Source organism: Littorina saxatilis, linkage group LG17 (assembly GCF_037325665.1).
Source record: "Littorina saxatilis isolate snail1 linkage group LG17, US_GU_Lsax_2.0, whole genome shotgun sequence".
Taxonomy (NCBI): domain Eukaryota; kingdom Metazoa; phylum Mollusca; class Gastropoda; order Littorinimorpha; family Littorinidae; genus Littorina; species Littorina saxatilis.
This window is the reverse complement of record NC_090261.1, coordinates 56,220,127-56,238,822: the sequence shown is the minus strand read 5'-3', so window position 1 is coordinate 56,238,822 and position 18,696 is coordinate 56,220,127. Positions and strand designations below refer to the sequence as shown.

At 41.5% G+C, this 18,696-nt stretch overlaps 1 protein-coding gene across 1 annotated transcript; it reads left to right on the top strand.

Moving 5' to 3' along the window:
* Positions 1–30: 30 nt before the first annotated feature.
* On the top strand, positions 31–18,342 carry LOC138951705 (uncharacterized). Its single transcript, XM_070323267.1, has 17 exons — positions 31–112; positions 749–846; positions 4,500–4,684; positions 5,497–5,570; positions 6,968–7,086; positions 7,520–7,584; positions 7,917–8,008; positions 8,573–8,660; positions 8,846–8,999; positions 9,960–10,076; positions 11,793–11,922; positions 12,395–12,563; positions 12,980–13,219; positions 13,895–14,024; positions 14,501–14,599; positions 15,395–15,562; positions 16,551–18,342. The coding sequence occupies exons 1-17, from the start codon at positions 90–92 to the stop codon at positions 16,655–16,657; spliced, it is 2,058 nt and encodes a 685-aa protein (XP_070179368.1). The 5' UTR covers positions 31–89; the 3' UTR covers positions 16,658–18,342.
* The last annotated feature ends 354 nt before the right edge of the window (positions 18,343–18,696 follow it).

Here is an 18,696-nt window from a genome sequence, read left to right as displayed (position 1 = left end):
TGCTCGCAGTATAAAGTCTTCTTCCTTCCGGTCAGATCGACAACATCTTCACGTGGGTTGGAAGACGAGTGAAGTAATCAAAACAAAACATGAAAACCGTGGCATTAATTAGGTACGGCGATTTTTTTTAAAACAGCGGTTTTACACTGATACTAATTGTCACCCGCGAAGATCGGGAAACGCTAGGTTCTTCCGTTTTGAGCACTTGTTGAGTCTGATGCGTATCAACTCCCCCCTCGCCCTCTACTCTAGCAGACAGACATAGACACACAGACAGACAGACAGACACGCACAGAAACACACACATACACACACGCACGTACACTGTCACTCAAATATGCATGCAATCAATGCCATGGGTGCTTGACAAGGTATATATATATATATACTAGATCTATCCTACTCTTGCATAAAGGTCATGATGCCATACAGTAGTAGTAGTAGTAGTAGTAGTAGTATGTAGGGGCGGCTATATTTGTTAGCCGAAGGCCGCGAGGCCTTATTGGTGCCCCTTCTTTGTCAGATACTTTGCATGCCTAAATCCCTATTCTTTCAATGCTTTCAATCAAAGTCGTAAAAAAGGTTAAGAAATTTTGGAGAATTGTCCAAGAAGTTTTTGAAGGCGTCTACTGTGGGTGCAAATTTTATGTTAGCGGGTAGTGCATTCCAATTGTTAGCAACTCTATGAGAAAACGAAAACTTGCGCTTGTTAGATCCATTTGTTTTTGATTTTTGTTTCCTGTGCCAGTGGCGGCAAGGACAGCTGTTTCAACATGCTGGAGTGTGTGGCCGAGGGACACCAGATTGTTGCCCTGGCCAACCTCAGACCTAAAGACAAAGCCAAAGGTCAGTATACATTCTAATCTATAGATAATGCATGGGAAACCCCCTTTTCAACACCTCCAACAATAGGAGAAAATCAGGTCCTGAAACGGAGGGAGTCTTTAAATTAAGGTAATGAAGAGAAAACCTGCAAGAACAATAAAGGTTAAGTTAAAATTAAACAAGTCGCGTAAGGCGAAAATACAACATTTAGTCAAGTAGCTGTCGAACTCACAGAATGAAACTGAACGCAATGCCATTTTTCAGCAAGACCGTATACTCGTAGCATCGTCGGTCCACCGCTCATGGCAAAGGCAGTGAAATTGACAAGAAGAGCGGGGTAGTAGTTGCGCTAAGAAGGATAGCACGCTTTTCTGTACCTCTCTTTGTTTTAACTTTCTGAGCGTGTTTTTAATCCAAACATATCATATCTATATGTTTTTGGAATCAGGAACCGACAAGGAATAAGATGAAAGTGTTTTTAAATTGATTTCGACAATTTAATTTTGATAATAATTTTTATATATTTAATTTTCAGAGCTTGTTTTTAATCCAAATATAACATATTTATATGTTTTTGGAATCAGAAAATGATGGAGAATAAGATGAACGTAAATTTGGATCGTTTTATAAATTTTTTTTTTTTTTTTACAATTTTCAGATTTTTAATGACCAAAGTCATTAATTAATTTTTAAGCCACCAAGCTGAAATGCAATACCGAAGTCCGGGCTTCGTCGAAGATTACTTGACCAAAATTTCAACCAATTTGGTTGAAAAATGAGGGCGTGACAGTGCCGCCTCAACTTTCATGAAAAGCCGGATATGACGTCATCAAAGACATTTATCAAAAAAATGGGGTGTTGCAGGTAGCTTTGTTTCCTCCTTGGGGATGAAGCTACCAGGGGAAGGGATTGTGTTGGAGGTGCGGGTAGAGGGGTAGCCCTCCCGGTGCTCCCCCTTGGACCTCCCTAGTCTAGGACCCTGGGTCTTCGCGAGGTGGCCATTGTGGCGTAATCCCTCCGGACTAGCATAACGTTTCCCTATCCCAAGACCGACCGTGCGTGGTCTATGACCACATCCTCTACGAGGTGACCCTATCAACTAGGCAGCGAAAGCCCCTAGGCGAAACACGGCGGATCTAGAGGAGAGAACCTCGATAAAAAATTTGAGCTGCCATGAAGACGGAGCATGTTGGCTGAGGACAGCGGGCAGACCTTCTGTGCCGACACCCATCTACAGGAGAAAACCAGGCATGCACGCATCAAACCCAACATGGCCATCAAAAAAATGAAAACAACGTTCGGGGATTTCATACCCAGGAACTCTCATGTCAAATATCATAAAGATCGGTCCAGTAGTTTAGTCTGAATCGATCTACACACACACACACACAGACACACACACACACGCACATACACCACGACCCTCGTCTCAATTCCCCCCTCTAGGTTAAAACATTTAGTCAAAACTTGACTAAATGTAAAAAAGGGGAGGAGGGGTATGTGTGGGTGGGTGGGGAGGTGGGGGGGGTCTTAAAGTCAAAAGGCAGATCGGGGGTCCTTTTTTGACTCACATGCGAAGCAAAAGTGAGTCTATGTACTCACCCGAGTCGTCCGTCCATCTGTCCGGACGTCCGTCCGGACGTCCGGAAAACTTTAACGTTGGATATTTCTTGGACACTATTCAGTCTATCAGTACCAAATTTGGCAAGATGGTGTATGATGACAAGGCCCCAAAAAACATACATAGCATCTTGACCTTGCTTCAAGGTCAAGGTCGCAGGGGCCATAAATGTTGCCTAAAAAACAGCTATTTTTCACATTTTTCCCATTTTCTCTGAAGTTTTTGAGATTCAATACCTCACCTATATATGATATATAGGGCAAAGTAAGCCCCATCTTTTGATACCAGTTTGGTTTACCTTGCTTCAAGGTCAAGGTCACAGGAGCTCTTCAAAGTTGGATTGTATACTTATTTTGAAGTGACCTTGACCCTGAAGTATGGAAGGTAACTGTTTCAAACTTAAAAATTTTGTGGGGCACATGTTATGCTTTCATCATGAGACACATTTGGTCACATATGATCAAGGTCAAGGTCACTTTGACCCTTATGAAATGTGACCAAAATAAGGTAGTGAACCACTAAAAGTGACCATATCTCATGGTAGAAAGAGCCAATAAGCACCATTGTACTTCCTATGTCTTGAATTAACAGCTTTGTGTTGCATGACCTTGGATGACCTTGACCTTGGGTCAAGGTCACATGTATTTTGGTAGGAAAAATGTGTAAAGCATGTGAGTCGTATGGGCTTTGCCCTTCTTGTTTTATATTTGTTTTATAGATCATTCATTCATGGTTATGTTGCTTTTAATGATACTTGTTGAGGAAGATAGTTTCAGAAATCATTATGCTTATGTTTATGGTCAAAGTGCAAGGCAAACATCTATGGCCAGCGAAAGTTTAATATTCTTGGGTTAAATCTGCAAAGGTAGGTCTTAAATATGGAGATCATCACTGAAAATCCACTGCATCTACAAGTACACTTATTTTCACTTGTCATCATGAAAATCCACTACATCTACAAGTACACTTATTTTCACTTGTCATCATTTTCACGAGTTTTCATTCACAAACACCTGGTAAATAAATCTCATGTTCCCCATGCAATAACTCGAAGTGGTGAATGGGTTTGAGCTTTCATGTGAAACGTGGATTGTCAAAGTAAAAGCCAATCAGGCTGATTGTTTGATGTGTGGAACCATCGTGGCTTTGGATTTGTGTTTCCGAGGACAACGATTGTAAGCATTCACTCTCAAAGACCCAATCAATGTTGATAATTACCGCGGCGACTCATGGTCAATTTGCAACTTATCTCTGTAATCGCAAAATCCACAACGAAAAGTCATAAACACTTAAAAGAAAGGAAATATGCTCAACACTTACTGAATTCACAGGTATGATTGCAGCTCTGTACATTTTCAGACTGGAAGAAAAGCGTCAACAAGCTACGTTTGACGTCACATGCAAGTTTGACGTGTTATCTCGTGCTACTGTGACGATGCTTTGTGGCCCGGAGTTGGATTCTAAAAATTCGTCTCCCTGTGGGTTATTGTGCATTTTGTTGCACAACCAAAATGATGACAAAAACGATGTTTGGTAGCTTGTTGTCAGACCAGCACTTTGTTGTTAGTCCTCGGGGAGCATATCGCCTTTTGTCTCATATTTATCAACCGTGGCCTTCGGCCTTGGTCGATAAAGATGAAACAAAAGACGATATGGTCCCCTTGGACCAACAAAAAAGCTGGTCTGTCAACAAGCCACCAAACATCTTATATTGTTCTAAAAAGCTGAAGTCAGACTTCATAGTTTGCATTCACTTCATTAAATTGCAACAATAGCCAATACTGGCTCCTGCAACGTACCAATACCAGATCCAGATCCAGAAACTAATACTACTTATTTGCCGTTCTTGAAGTCAAACAAAACATTTCATTTGCTGACCGCTTTAAATCTTTGAAAGTGGTCAGCAAATGAAATGTTTTGTTTGACTTCAAGACCTGCAAATAAGTAGTTTTCATTTCTGGATCTGGATCTGGTATTGGTACGTTGCAGGAGCCAGTATTGGCTATTGTCACAAATTAATTAAGTGAATGCAAACTATTATTTCTTGTTTCAGATGAACTAGACAGCTACATGTACCAGACGGTGGGTCACCAGGCCATAGAGCTGTACGCAGAGGCCATGGCTTTGCCGCTGTACCGTCACAATATCCAGGGAACGGCGTTGGACACTGACAGAGACTACCTGCCTCAGGAGGCCGATGAAGTGGAAGATCTCTATCAGCTGCTCAGTAAGATTCAGGTTAGTTTCTGGTTGTGATCAACAAAGGGAAGTAAGCGCTCTAAATGCATACGACATGTGTAAGGCCAAAAAAAAAAAAAGGTCTGTTTACGGTAACATAGGCTAAAAAAATAGGGTTGGTAGGTCGGGATTTTTTATTTTTTTATTTTTTGTTTCCAAAAAACCATATTTTTACGGGTTTTTTTTTCTTATTTTTTTCCCCAAATGCCAAAAAAAAAGTCTAGGGTCGCGCGAAAAAAATAGGGTCGGTCGGGTTACCGTAAACAGACTATTTTTTTTTTGGGGCCTAATAGAAAAAGTGAAAGTTATGCAGAACCCGTCTCCTGGCACAATAGCAAGCATTGAAAATGAACAAGCTACTTTCATCCTCTTGAAATGAAATTTGAGGATAAAAGTTGCTTGTTCATTTCAATGCTTGTTATTCTCTCAGGTGCCTATTTCCTTTTGTTATTAGATCTTTAAAAAGCGCTCTGCCTATTTTGTTTTGCTTAGTTTCTGGGTGATTTTTTTGTTTCTTCAGCACTTAACACTTCAGATCTCAATGCAATAGGAATCTCAAACTAGATTCAGTAAGATAATTATTGTGCTGTTTGCTTCACATAAGGTGTTAATATCTGTGCTTGTTCAGTCAGTCTTCAAAGCAGAATTTCTGCTTCGCCTTTAACATTAATGAAAGTTTAGATGGATGTGTATTATGTACATGTATCTGAATGATTAACTTCCATAATATTAATATACAGTTTGTGTCTAGAAAACAATGGAACCACTGGTGTGATTTTATATTGTGTGTGTTCTGCTTTCCTTTCATGCAGGGTGAGATGGAAATTGAGGCAGTGGCTGTTGGTGCAATATTATCAGATTATCAGCGAGTCAGAGTGGAGAGCGTGTGAGTATTAACCAGAAACACTTAAATTTAAGACTGTTCATTGTATGGATTGACTTGATATTTAAAGTACATGTACTGCATTATTTCAATGACAGTTTTGTACAATGATTAATGGGGTCACATGAATCAGATGGACATCTCCAAATTTTCTTCAGTATAGATTGCAGATTACATGTATCACCAATAAAAAGAGAATGTTTTAGAGGCATGTAGATTACATCTGAAGCTTATTTTGTGAATTCGTAACTATTATTGGCTGTAAAAAATAGCCTGCCTTTAGCCAGTGTATGTATTTTGATATATCCCATGACCTCCCTTCTTTGTCTCTGTAAATGTACTCTAGGTATATTTCTTGTATTTCCATTGTTCTCTTGTTACATCTATGATGTAACTATTGCACTCTTATAACACATAAAATAGAGGATAAATAAGGGTGCACGAAATACATCATAGCTGGCTCTACTTTCTGTCGTCCTTGACATTCCAAAATGCACATGTACCTATAGACCGGATGTGCAAGGGGTAACCACGCTTTTGAGAACTTGCGCGAGAGTCGTTCAGTGTTATAGCTGAGTTTTAGTCTCGACTTGCCGAGACTATCATCGTAGCGTCATAGATTTCATGACGTCTGTGGTCCATCGCGTCATATTAAGGGGACGTAATCTGTTGTTTCCTTCTATTCGCTGTTCTATTTCTCTCTTGTGATCAACATGACAAGCCATATGTGTTTGAGTGTGTGTGCTCGTGCTCTCAACTAAAACAAAAGTCAAACTAGCAATCGTTAAAAACCCAGTCCGTCCGACCAGCACTGCTATGTTCAGACTATGCTCATGTGAAGTTACAGCGTGCCCGGTACACACGCCCTTATCGGTACATCATCGACTACGAGTGTTCTCTGGACAAGCTGTTTAATGCATTTTGCGAGTATTTCTAGCTCTTCTGCGGTGCAGTAGGCCTTATAGACGATGAAGGTGTCCAAGATCTCAGGGGATGCGTGTGTAACCACTAGGTATTCAGTCAAATTCGTGTAAGAGGCTTTCAACTGACGGGGACAACCAAGCCACCATTATGCACCGACTTGACATAGATCAACAGACGTGCCTTTAGAATAAGGTATGTGCAGAGGTGCCTCATCTGAACAGACAACTAAAGCTTGATGTTTCCGTCACACTTTGTCTTTTAGATATTCATGGGATATACAGGTTACAACACTCGTGATTTTTTATATGGCTTGTATTTCAGTCAAGACCCAGCGGGAATATCAAAGGGACTCACTCGCCAGAGGCTCGTGAGTCCCTTGATATTCATCCGCTGGGTCTTGACTGAAATACAAGCCATATAAAAAACCACTCGTGTTGTAACCTGTATATATGTTATGGTTTGTAATGGTGTTCCAGATGCCTGCGCCTTGGCCTAACTCCACTTGCATATTTGTGGAGAAGAGAGCAAGCTCCCCTTTTACAGGAGATGGTGGACTGTGGAGTGGAGGCTATACTCATCAAGGTGGCTGCCATGGGTTGGTAGGCTTTGCTGATAGAGATTTTGACATTCTCCTATTTTGGTCTATTGAGTTTTCAGTAAGTTTTATATTTGACACAGTATTGCAGAGTTTTTTTTGGTATTGTTTTGGCTAATAATTTGGAAAAGGTTGCTGGTAAATTGAGGTTGATGAAGGAAAGACAGCTAGCTGATTTGGGCCCAGAATGTTGTAATTTCTGGTGAATTCTTTCTATTTTTATTTTTTTCTGACTTGCATGAATTTGCATGAAACCTTGAACAACATATCTGAGCCGTGGGTTGATTTTTGTCCATTCCATCTTTGCAATGAAGGGTTTGATTCCCTTGAAATAAATATTTAGACATGGAGAGATAGATACCCTAGATGCGACCCTGTATGTTGTATCTTGCTCATGATTTCTGCATAATTTCTTGATGTTTGTGTTTCACAGGTTTAGAACCAGAACGTCATCTGGGGCTTTCATTGCAACAGATACTTCCCTACATGTTAAAAATGGTGAGATCCTTGTGTTTTCACTTATTTTGTAAAGTTAGGGGGATGGCATATTGAACTTGATTTGCAAATGGTAGGTTTAGTATGTTTTGAATTTGGATGCTTTTGAAGTTCTTTGAAAATTGAAATGATTAGCAATTTCTTTTTCAAACTTGGCAGGGTACAGAAACAGTGCCCATAACCCGAGTTATTGTCTACACATTTAAAAAATAAAAAAGATCTGACCTTCCATTGAGGTAACTATTCTGCCATTTCATGATGAAGAGGGCTTGATTTCAATTAGTATTTGGCTTTTTGTTTATTGTAATCATTATGTTCTCTGTTGGCTGTTGCAGGAAAAACAATATGGACTAAACGTGTGTGGAGAAGGTGGAGAATATGAAACATTTACTTTGGACTGCCCCTTGTTTAAAAAAAAACTTGTGGTGTAAGTACAATGTACTCAAATTCCCAGTGAGAGCTATATATTAAAGTTTTGCAGTCTTTAATGCACAATTTCATGCAAGTAAACCTGGCTTTTATCAATTAAGAGAAGGTTCATGTCCATTCCCATTAGCATTTCTTAAAACTGTAAGACAGTTGTCTCCCTTACCCTTGTCTTGAGCATATTCAGCTTCTTTCATGATGTGTGATTTGCATATTCTACACAATATTTTTATTGCTGCTATTTCAGCTTTTCGTTCTTTTTTTCCTCAGTGGGGTCAGATTTTAATTCATTATGCTGTTGACCTTTTCTGGACATATGATTTTTTGTATACATTTTACTGTCATGTGTTGAAGACAAGTGTTTTTATTGGATTGAATTTGGTATGGTTTTAACAATGTAAAAGAAATGAAGCACTAGTCATCATGTGTAAGGTATAGAATCAAGAAAAATAAGATTTCCAAAAATAAATTATAGTTTCAGTTTTTGATTTCAGCCTTTGTAGGTGACTGAACATAATTAAACTACAAATAACAGAGCTTGTACAGTTGATTTTGCTGTCTGCAGGAATAACAAGGAGACTGTGATACACTCAGCAGATGCCTTTGCCCCAGTGGGATACATACACTTCAATGAGCTGCACTTAGAAGACAAGGTGACTTGAATTTTGTCCTATTTACTTCTTTTTCAAAATGTCTGCTTTCATGAATTTTACATCTCTAATATAATAAGCAGACTTATTGAGAACTGTTTCAGATTTTCATAGTCCAAATTCTCTTTGTTGTTTCTTATAGAGATGTTCTTGTTTTTGCGAGTGAAACAGACGTTGTGTGTTTTCAGGGAGATGACAGGCCAGTAGAGGAGATAATAAGAGAACTTCCCTTGACCTCTAGTCACACACTGATGGAAACCTTGAGGTCAGAGGTTAAGGACACTGACCTTGACATCACGTCTGTCCCTACACTACATATTCCTTTCATGCAAGCTATGACAGGTAGGTTATGAGCTACTGTTCATGCACACTTTCTGTTTTTGTGTGAACATTAATTTTGCAGTTTGCGTTTTAATTTTTTTTTTTTTTTAAGAGGTTTGAAGGCTTTCCTTCAAATTTGAAATGAGTTTAAAATGTTGAAAGGTATCATAAACAAAGTGCACATTTCCAAGAGTGTCATCTAATTACCTACTCTTTTCATGCGGATAGACGCAGAATCTCAGTTTATGCAGGAGGGACTTTTTTTGTTACATTTGTGCTTTTATATCTTCACCTAGTCTTTTTTATGCAGATAGATGCGGAATCTGAGTTTATGCAGGAGGGACTTTATTTGTTACATTTGCGTTTTTGAGTCACTTGAGAAAAAGTGACTCTATGTAATCGGTCAGTGTTAGTCTGTCCGGCCGGCCGGCCGGCCGGCCGTCCGTAGACACCACCTTAACGTTGGACTTTTCTCGGAAACTATCAAAGCGATCGGGCTCATATTTTGTTTAGTCGTGACCTCCAATGACCTCTACACTTTAACGATGGTTTCGTTGACCTTTGACCTTTTTCAAGGTCACAGGTCAGCGTCAAAGGAAAAATTAGACATTTTATATCTTTGACAAAGTTCATCGGATGTGATTGAAACTTTGTAGGATTATTCTTTACATCAAAGTATTTACATCTGTAGCCTTTTACGAACGTTATCAGAAAAACAAGGGAGATAACTAGCCTTTTCTGTTCGGCAACACACAACTTAACGTTGGGCTTTTCTCGGAAACTATAAAAGTGACCGGGCTCAAATTTTATGTGAACGTGACTCATTGTGTTGTGAATAGCAATTTCTTCCTGTCCATCTGATGCCTCATATAATATTCAGAACTGCGAAAGTGACTCGATCGAGCGTTTGTTCTTCTTGTTAAATATATTTGTTTGATTTGCATTTGGGACAGAGGAGAAACAGAATGTTCATAATTTCAGATCCAGTAGCTCCGTGTAGCAGAGCGAGAGGGAACTATTTCAGTGTGGGAGGAGTGGTGGCGGTCACACAGGGCGACTTGAACACGGCCACCAGTATAGCCATGGAGCAGTTCAAAGGTCAGTACAGTGGACCTCCCTTGTAAGACCACCAAACATCTGAACAAAATCAGGTCATAAAGGGGAGCGAGTCTTACAATGGACATACATATAGAATCAAAACACGAGACAGGTAGGTTGGTGGAACGTTTGTTATTGACAAAGCAATACATTCACAAATATTTCGACCCAACGGCCTTTTTAGTGAACAGACAAACAAATATTCACACAAAACTACTTATATACAATCAATCAATCAATATGAGGCTTATATTGCGCGTATTCCGTGGGTACAGTTCTAAGCGCAGGGTTTGTTTTAAAAAAAACAATTTTTTATGCAATTTATATCGCGCACATATTCAAGGCGCAGGGATTTATTTATGCCGTGTGAGATGGAATTTTTTTACACAATACATCACGCATTCACATCGGCCAGCAGATCGCAGCCATTTCGGCGCATATCCTACTTTTCACGGCCTATTATTCCAAGTCACACGGGTATTTTGGTGGACATTTTTATCTATGCCTATACAATTTTGCCAGGAAAGACCCTTTTGTCAATCGTGGGATCTTTAACGTGCACACCCCAATGTAGTGTACACGAAGGGACCTCGGTTTTTCGTCTCATCCGAAAGACTAGCACTTGAACCCACCACCTAGGTTAGGAAAGGGGGGAGAAAATTGCTAACGCCCTGACCCAGGGTCGAACTCGCAACCTCTCGCTTCCGAGCGCAAGTGCGTTACCACTCGGCCACCCAGTCCACAGATATATATACAGATACTATGAACAAAAAATTTAAGAAAACTGAGTCTTAAAAAGGGAGGTCTTTTAAGTTTTATAGGGAGGTTGTGGTGGTGGGGTTGGGTGGGTTCCGTTTGTGGTGGGCGGGGAGGGGAGGAAAGGAGTTAGGGATGGGTTTTTTGTTTGTTTGTTTGTTTGCTTAACGCCCAGCCGACCACGAAGGGCCATATCAGGGCGGTGCTGCTTTGACTTATAACGTGCGCCACACACAAGACAGAAGTCGCAGCACAGGCTTCATGTCTCACCCAGTCACATTATTCTGACACCGGACCAACCAGTCCTAGCACTAACCCCATAATGCCAGACGCCAGGCGGAGCAGCCACTAGATTGCCAATTTTAAAGTCTTAGGTATGACCCGGCCGGGGTTCGAACCCACGACCTCCCGATCACAGGGCGGACGCCTTACCACTAGGCCAACCGTGCCGGTCGGGGATGGGGGGAGGGGTTGAGGTTCAATATTATGCTCATAGAGATATTGTGCACGAGTGGCCACTTTGATACTTTTGAGATGTCCTGAATATTTCAATATGGGGGGGGGGGGGTGGGGGGGGGGGTGGGGGGGGGGGGGGGGGGGGGTGGTTGAGTTCCTGGTTTTCGGGATGAAACAGAACTCACATGAACAAAATGAAAAATAAAGCGGCTTCATACACTGTCAGGCAAGATGAGCTAATCCTACCTACATTCAACCTTAGCTCTTTTTAAAAAAAATAATTTTAGGCTGAACTTTACGTGAGCCAATAGTGTAAGAAACATGTTGTTCAGGTTAGAAACATGAACGAAGGGGTATCTACAGCGTGTTTGATTTCATTTACCTACTATTACCCTGACCCAAGTATACCTGTCACGAAAGGCCACCTGCAATGTAGGGACGCTTTTGGCTGGTCCTCAACACAAATCTGATAGGTGTTGCGATGCTTTTTTTCATCTGTTTCAGGTTCAGTGGAGGCACTGGGCAGGAAAATGTCAGACTTGTTCTCCATGTGTGTGTATGTCAACAACATGTCAGATTTTGCTGCTGTCAATGCTGTGTACAAGACGTACTTTGGCATCAACCCCCCTGTTAGGTATGATTTTTCTAGATTCCAATCCTTTGCTATTTTATTCTACGAAAGAGGAATAAGACCTTAAATCTAAGTGTAATAAACTCCCACCATAACTCCCAAGAACTTGAGTAACAAACGGTATGCTAGTAGTTCCTCCCAAGTAAGGCCATTCCATTTAAAACCTCTCTTCAAATGAAGACTAGTTTTGTTGGTGTTAACACCTAGGATTTAATTTTTGTGGTTATGTTTTTCTCTCTCTCTAGAGTTTCGTTAGGACGGAGTACTCTGTGAAGTTTGTTCCTGGATAACAGATTTTTTTTTTTAGCTTGAAGAGAATCCACTCTGAGTGATTTAGAACTGGTTCTGACAGTTTGAGGGTATTTTGTTTTGTTTGCTCATTTTAACTTTCACCTGCTTTCTTTTTTTTAGGGAATCCAGGATAAACCATTCTCAGTGTGTCTCTGATATTTAACTGCGAAAATCACCATTGCAGAATCTGTGTAGGGGCAAGTCTGCCACAGAACGTTGTGTTCTGCATGGACTGTCAGGGCTGGGGAGAGGAAGGAGGGGAGGAGTGCAGCAGTGACAGACGCACCATGCACGTACAGGGAATCTCGCATTGGGCGCCCGCCAATATCGGTCCCTACAGCCAAGCCACTGTGGTCAGTATGCATGTGGTTTTTTCTTCTGGTAAATGTTTCTCATACATTTTCTGCTTTCCAATGCCACTCTTCTACTCTGGAGTTTAAAGACATTGCTGGTAAGGATTTAATTATTAGCATTGAGCTAGAATGGATATGGATGAGAAATCCATGGCTTGATGTAGTGGCTTGGTGTCTTAATAAATGTTTCTTGAGAGAAAACAAAAGTTCTCGACTGTGCTTGTTTCCTCTGTGAAGCAGCCTATTTGACAGTCTTCAAATGATTCTTTTTGAGGATGGAAAATGGCTTGTTCATTTCAATGCTTGTTATTCTCTCAGGTGCCAGGAGATAAGTTCCGCACAACTCTGTATGCATTTAGAGCGTTTACTTCCCTTTCTTTGTTTCTCTAATCTTCATCTTCATTGTGGTTTTGCAGTTGGCTGGGCAGGTGTTCATAGCAGGCCAGATCCCCTTGGTTCCTGGCACCATGCAGTTAGTGTCCGGCAGTGTGGCCACCCAGTGCCGCCTGTCGCTGAAACACACTCTCAGCGTGCTGCAAGCCATGTGTCCCGGCAGGTGTCTGAGAGACGTCCTCCTGTGTGTGTGCTATGTCACCCACCCCGACGTCATACCTGTTGCCAGGGGACAGTGGGAGACGATGTGTGCTGTGGAACAGGTGCTGGTTTGGCTGGTTTTGTTTGTGATGTGTGTGTGATGTGTGTGTGTGTGTGTGTGTGTGTGTGTGTGTGTGTGTGTATGTGTGTGTGTGTGTGTGTGTGTGTGTGCTATGTCTTCCACCCCGACGTCATACCTGTGGCCAGAGGACAGTGGGAGAAGATGTGTGCTGTGGAACAGGTGCTTGTTTCTGCTGGTTTTGTTAAGTGATGTGTGAGAGGTGTGAGATTGAAGGTTTTATAGAAATGAAAAACTGTATGAGTACAAGAGAAATTAATAAAAATGTATGTCTGTGAATTTGATTTTGTCTGGTTGGAACTGTGTGTGTTTGTGTTTTTCAAAGATTGGCAGAACGTTTGTTAGTCTTGTTTTATTGGGTAAACTGAGGAAATGAAGTGCTAATCATTTCCCTGGCTCTGAATATTCATACAAATTATTTTAGGCTGGTTACGTAGTACTTCTTTCATCTGATTGTGCAAGTCTGAAAACCTTTGTGTGTGTGTGTGCGTGCATGCGTGTGTGTGTGTGCGTGCGTGCGTGTTTGTGTGTGTGTGCGTGCGTGTGTGTGTGTGTGTGTGTGTGTGTGTGTGTGTGTGTGTGTGAAAAAGACAACTGATTTATCTTGGGCCTCGCTGTCATCAGCTGCATAACATCCACACCTGTTCATTTCTTCCAGGATGAAGTGTGTCTGTCAGAAGAAACATCACACAGACCCACAGTAGAGTACGTGGTGGTGCCCTCCCTTCCCAGGGCAGCCAGTGTGGAATGGCAGGTGTACTCCAAGTGTCAGCATGCAGCAGTTCAGGGTGAGTTTGTCATACAGTGGAACCCCCCCTTTTAAGACCTCAGAAAATTAGAGAAAATCAGGTCTTAAAAAGGAAGGAGTCTTGAATTGGAGGGTCTTTAAAAGGGGTTCCACTGTGTCGAACACTACTTTTCTCGGAAACACTTTTTTTTTTATCAGGCAAAATCATGTAAGTAAAAGAAACATGGACAGTAACTGGCAGAAAAGTAGCAAAGAAAGCATTACATGACTTTGACCGCTTGTTACTCAAACTCTCAAAGTTTGACGACTTGTTACTGCAAAAGAGCTTCATGACACCACTGATATGTTCTCTTTATTTTGAAATTAAAAACAACACCAATGATAAGTTTTTTCATCACTTTTCGTTTGATAATTATCACATACACTCACGTATTGCTGATAGATATCTAGTCATTCGAAAGATACGAAGGATTAGAACAACGTTGCAGTGCATAATTATATTGTCTGTTTTAACAGGATTGGAGTCAACGTGCAATGATGGAAAGTTCAGAGTTCACACAAGATGCCTACGATGTGTGGACACACCTGTGTGGTTCACCACTTCTACTCATGTGTGTGAGTACACATTGTAGAGATGTATTGTTTTGTATCAAAGGCAATAGATATTCCATGCTGTAATTATCAAGCTTTACAAAAGTGGTATTTAAGCCTTATAGATGTATGTAGACTGAGGAGAGGGATGAAAGCAGAAATTGCATTGTCTGATTATATGTTTTGGTGGCAACATGTTTCAGGAATGTTTAAGTTTAGCAAGTCAGCGCAATTTTCAATAACATATTGTAAGCATTAAATTATCTTTGGTAGATGTTTTCCGATGTAAGATACACTTATGTAAATATTTGTAGCATAACGCACCTGGCTCAAAAAGACAGAATGAATGAAAATCCTTGTGTACATGCAGCTTTTGTATAGTAGTGTTTCTTTTTACACCCCCGGTATAGGGGTGTGTATAGGTTTCGGTCGATGTGTTTGTTTGTTTGTGTGTTTGTGTGTTTGTGTTCGCATATAGATCTCAAGAATGAACGGACCAATCGTCACCAAACTTGGTGAACAGGTTCTATACATTCCTGAGACGGTCCTTACAAAAATTGGGACCAGTCAAACACACGGTTAGGGAGTTATTGGTGGATTAAAATTATACAAGGACTTATAGAGGGACATCTTAATGGTCAAAGGGAAATAACCATTCTCACTCAGTCACTGCCACCAACTGAGAAGGTTATTTCCCTTTGACGGGGGTGTTTTTCCTACCTCGGAGGAATTTCTTGTTCACTTTAAATTTCGTATTCGTATAATTTGGCTGTTTTGTTACTTCAAATTCATATTGCCGGTATTTAATATTGTTTTCAGATTTGCAAGACAAGTGCGGCAAAGAACTGGACGCAGATGCTGCTGCTGCCGCCTGCCTGAAGTGCTACACTAAGATGTTGGGCCAGCTAAACAAGGGCTGGGGTGATGTCCCTTTACTGCGTATCTTCTACCCTGCTCAGCTCTGCTCGTACACTGTGCTCTCTGAAGGTGAGTTTGAGAAATGGGATGCTGTGTTACAAAGAAATAGAGAATGGGATGTTTCTGTCCTGGCCCCTCAAAGACCAGAGTTTATCAATATGAGGCTTATATCGCGCGTATTCCGTGGGTACAGTTCTAAGCGCAGGGATTTATTTATTTTTATTTTTTTTATTTTATGCAATTTATATCGCGCACATATTCAAGGCGCAGGGATTTATTTATGCCGTGTGAGATGGAATTTTTTTTACACAATACATCACGCATTCACATCGGCCAGCAGATCGCAGCCATTTCGGCGCATATCCTACTTTTCACGGCCTATTATTCCAAGTCACACGGGTATTTTGGTGGACATTTTTATCTATGCCTAAACAATTTTGCCAGGAAAGACCCTTTTGTCAATCGTGGGATCTTTAACGTGCACACCCCAATGTAGTGTACACGAAGGGACCTCGGTTTTTCGTCTCATCCGAAAGACTAGCACTTGAACCCACCACCTAGGTTAGGAAAGGGGGGAGAAAATTGCTAACGCCCTGACCCAGGGTCGAACTCGCAACCTCTCGCTTCCAAGCGCAAGTGCGTTACCACTCGGCCACCCAGTTTAGTGTCACATGGGGGGTCAGGATGCTGTCATTATCAATGATTATGAAGTTTGAGCCCAGGAATGAGTACAGTGGAACCCCCCTTTAAAGACCTAAAAAAAAAATCCAACTAAACTAGGTCTTAAAAGGGCAGAGGTCTTAAATTGTTTTGTTTTTTTACTGTATCAAGTCGCTGATAATACTGATGTGCAGACTTGTGGGATTTTGTTAAAAAAAAGTTTGTTTTTGACACACGTTATACTTATAAATAGTAAATAATGAAGTTACTGTTTGCACATGCAAGCGTTCCCATGTTTGGGCACACTCTACTGATCAACTAAATTGTACTGTATTGTTATTCATCTTTTTTCAATATCTAATTACTGTTGACCATTGAATGTGATGGTGTGTTTCAGCATGGAGGCGAGGTCTTGGTGCAATGTCAGACAGCACGGTCACATTCTCGCTGGTCCCAGTGGTGCAGCTTGCTGATGACACACTCGTCATGTTGCTGTGTCACTGACAGTGGTGCAGCTTGCTGATGACACACTCGTCATGTTGCTGTGTCACTGACAGTGGTGCAGCTTGCTGATGACACACTCGTCATGTTGCTGTGTCACTGACAGTGGTGCAGCTTGCTGATGACACACTCATCATGTTGTTGTGTCACCGACAGTGGTGCAGCTTGCTGATGACACACTCGTCATGTTGCTGTGTCACTGACAGTGGTGCAGCTTGCTGATGACACACTTGTCATGTTGCTGTGTCACTGACAGTGGTGCAGCTTGCTGATGACACACTCGTCATGTTGCTGTGTCACTGACAGTGGTGCAGCTTGCTGATGACACACTCGTCATGTTGCTGTGTCACTGACAGTGGTGCAGCTTGCTGATGACACACTCGTCATGTTGCTGTGTCACTGACAGCGTGATGCTCTGTTTTTAGTGAGATTCGATCCTCCATTCATGCTGGAGCAGCTTCTCCCGCATTAGACTGGCTGTTGGTCACAGCCATTGACCCAGGGTTACCACAAAACTGGTCACTCCGCCAGATGTTGGAAGTCATCTGCCAATTAGGTGGAGCAGCTGACATAGACTGTACCAGACAGAAAAGAAAATGGTGCGGACCCAAGAGAGTGTCATATGGTGAACGAAGAGTGACCTCGGGAAAGGGAATGGAGGCAGCTCAACGAAGCTTTACGTGCCACCATAAGGCATGGAGAGAATAAGAGAATGACTGATATGTCATCAAGCATCACCATGTTCAAAATGGGGAACCTTCGTTAGAGCCAACTATACTCCACCGAGACAGGAATAGAATGAGGGAGTGACTGACGTTCAGTGTGTTTAGTTTACAACATGAGTGTTTTATTTATGTGGCTTGTACATGTATGTTATTCAGTCAAGACCCAGCGGATGCATATCATCGGGATACATGAGCCTGTATATCCCATGCGAGCACCAATGACAACGTGTAACACAGCTAATAGCACTGTTGCTGTCTGTGGTGTGTTAAACAGGTGAGCCAGCGAGGACTGATCGTTGTCGCTTTACTCGAAACGTGAACATGCTGCCGTATCACCATCACTGTTCCATTGTGTTGCTACATGTCAAATTCGTTATGGAGTTTGATTTGGACAGCTAATCTTGAGAACATCTGGGTTGAACATGAGAGGTTTGAGGTAGATAGATGTTCCGTTTTGATACTTTGTTTAACCTTTCTTTAATAATAATGATAATATGGGAGATTTATAGAGCGCTTAACGTTCTCTAAGCGCTTTACAATGAATTGGTGAGAGGTCAAGGCAGGTGAAGTAGCCCGCACGTTGAACATCTCTCATGCTGGGTATTTTCGTGTTTCTATAACCCACCGAACTCTGACATGGATTACAGGATCTTTCTGTGTGCACTTAAGGCAGGTCAAATGGAGACAGGGATATTACTCTTCATACACAAAGGGAAGCCACTGAGTTGTGTCGCCATTTTTTCCTGGCAGGCTGGGAATTCGAACACATCGAACAGGGAACGCAGAAGAAGAAGAAGAAGAAGAACACGTCGAACATTCGAATGACGTAAATAGAACAAACGTCACATTTTTCAGGCAGCGGAAGTGTGGTGACGCGGCCCAGAACAAATGACGTCAGAAAATGACGACACCGCCAGAAATAAAAACAATGCGACACGCCTACCAACCACGAGGTCAAAAACACGTGGGTATCTAATGAAATCGGTACAAAGCCGTTCTCTTTGCCGGTGACATCGTAATAATCACCAAAGCTAACATTGAAGCTCCGGTAGCAGGTAAGAGAGTGTCTCCCAACCCGTGATGCTCACAGCGTGATTGCATCAGAATACCACATGTTAAAACCGGTGTTTGAACTAGAATAACAGCCAGTAGTATTAAGAACAAGTGTCTTGTGTATGCAGCCCTCTTTCTACTGTACGCTGGCAGCAGATAATACAACAAGGAACTTAGTCGATAAATATCGACAGGGGGCGGACAAATGGTTTACATGTGAAATGTGTGTATATGGGTGTGGTTCTGAAACAAACAAACCATGTG

What these genes read in the sequence shown, in the direction of transcription:
- LOC138951705 (XM_070323267.1), top strand. Translation starts at nt 90, where the DNA reads ATGAAAACCGTGGCATTAATTAG. An exon ending in AAAACCGTGGCATTAATTAG is followed by an intron (nt 113 to 748) that starts GTACGGCGATTT and finishes TTCCTGTGCCAG; the next exon opens with TGGCGGCAAGGACAGCTGTT. An exon ending in GTACACTGTGCTCTCTGAAG is followed by an intron (nt 15,563 to 16,550) that starts GTGAGTTTGAGA and finishes GGTGTGTTTCAG; the next exon opens with CATGGAGGCGAGGTCTTGGT.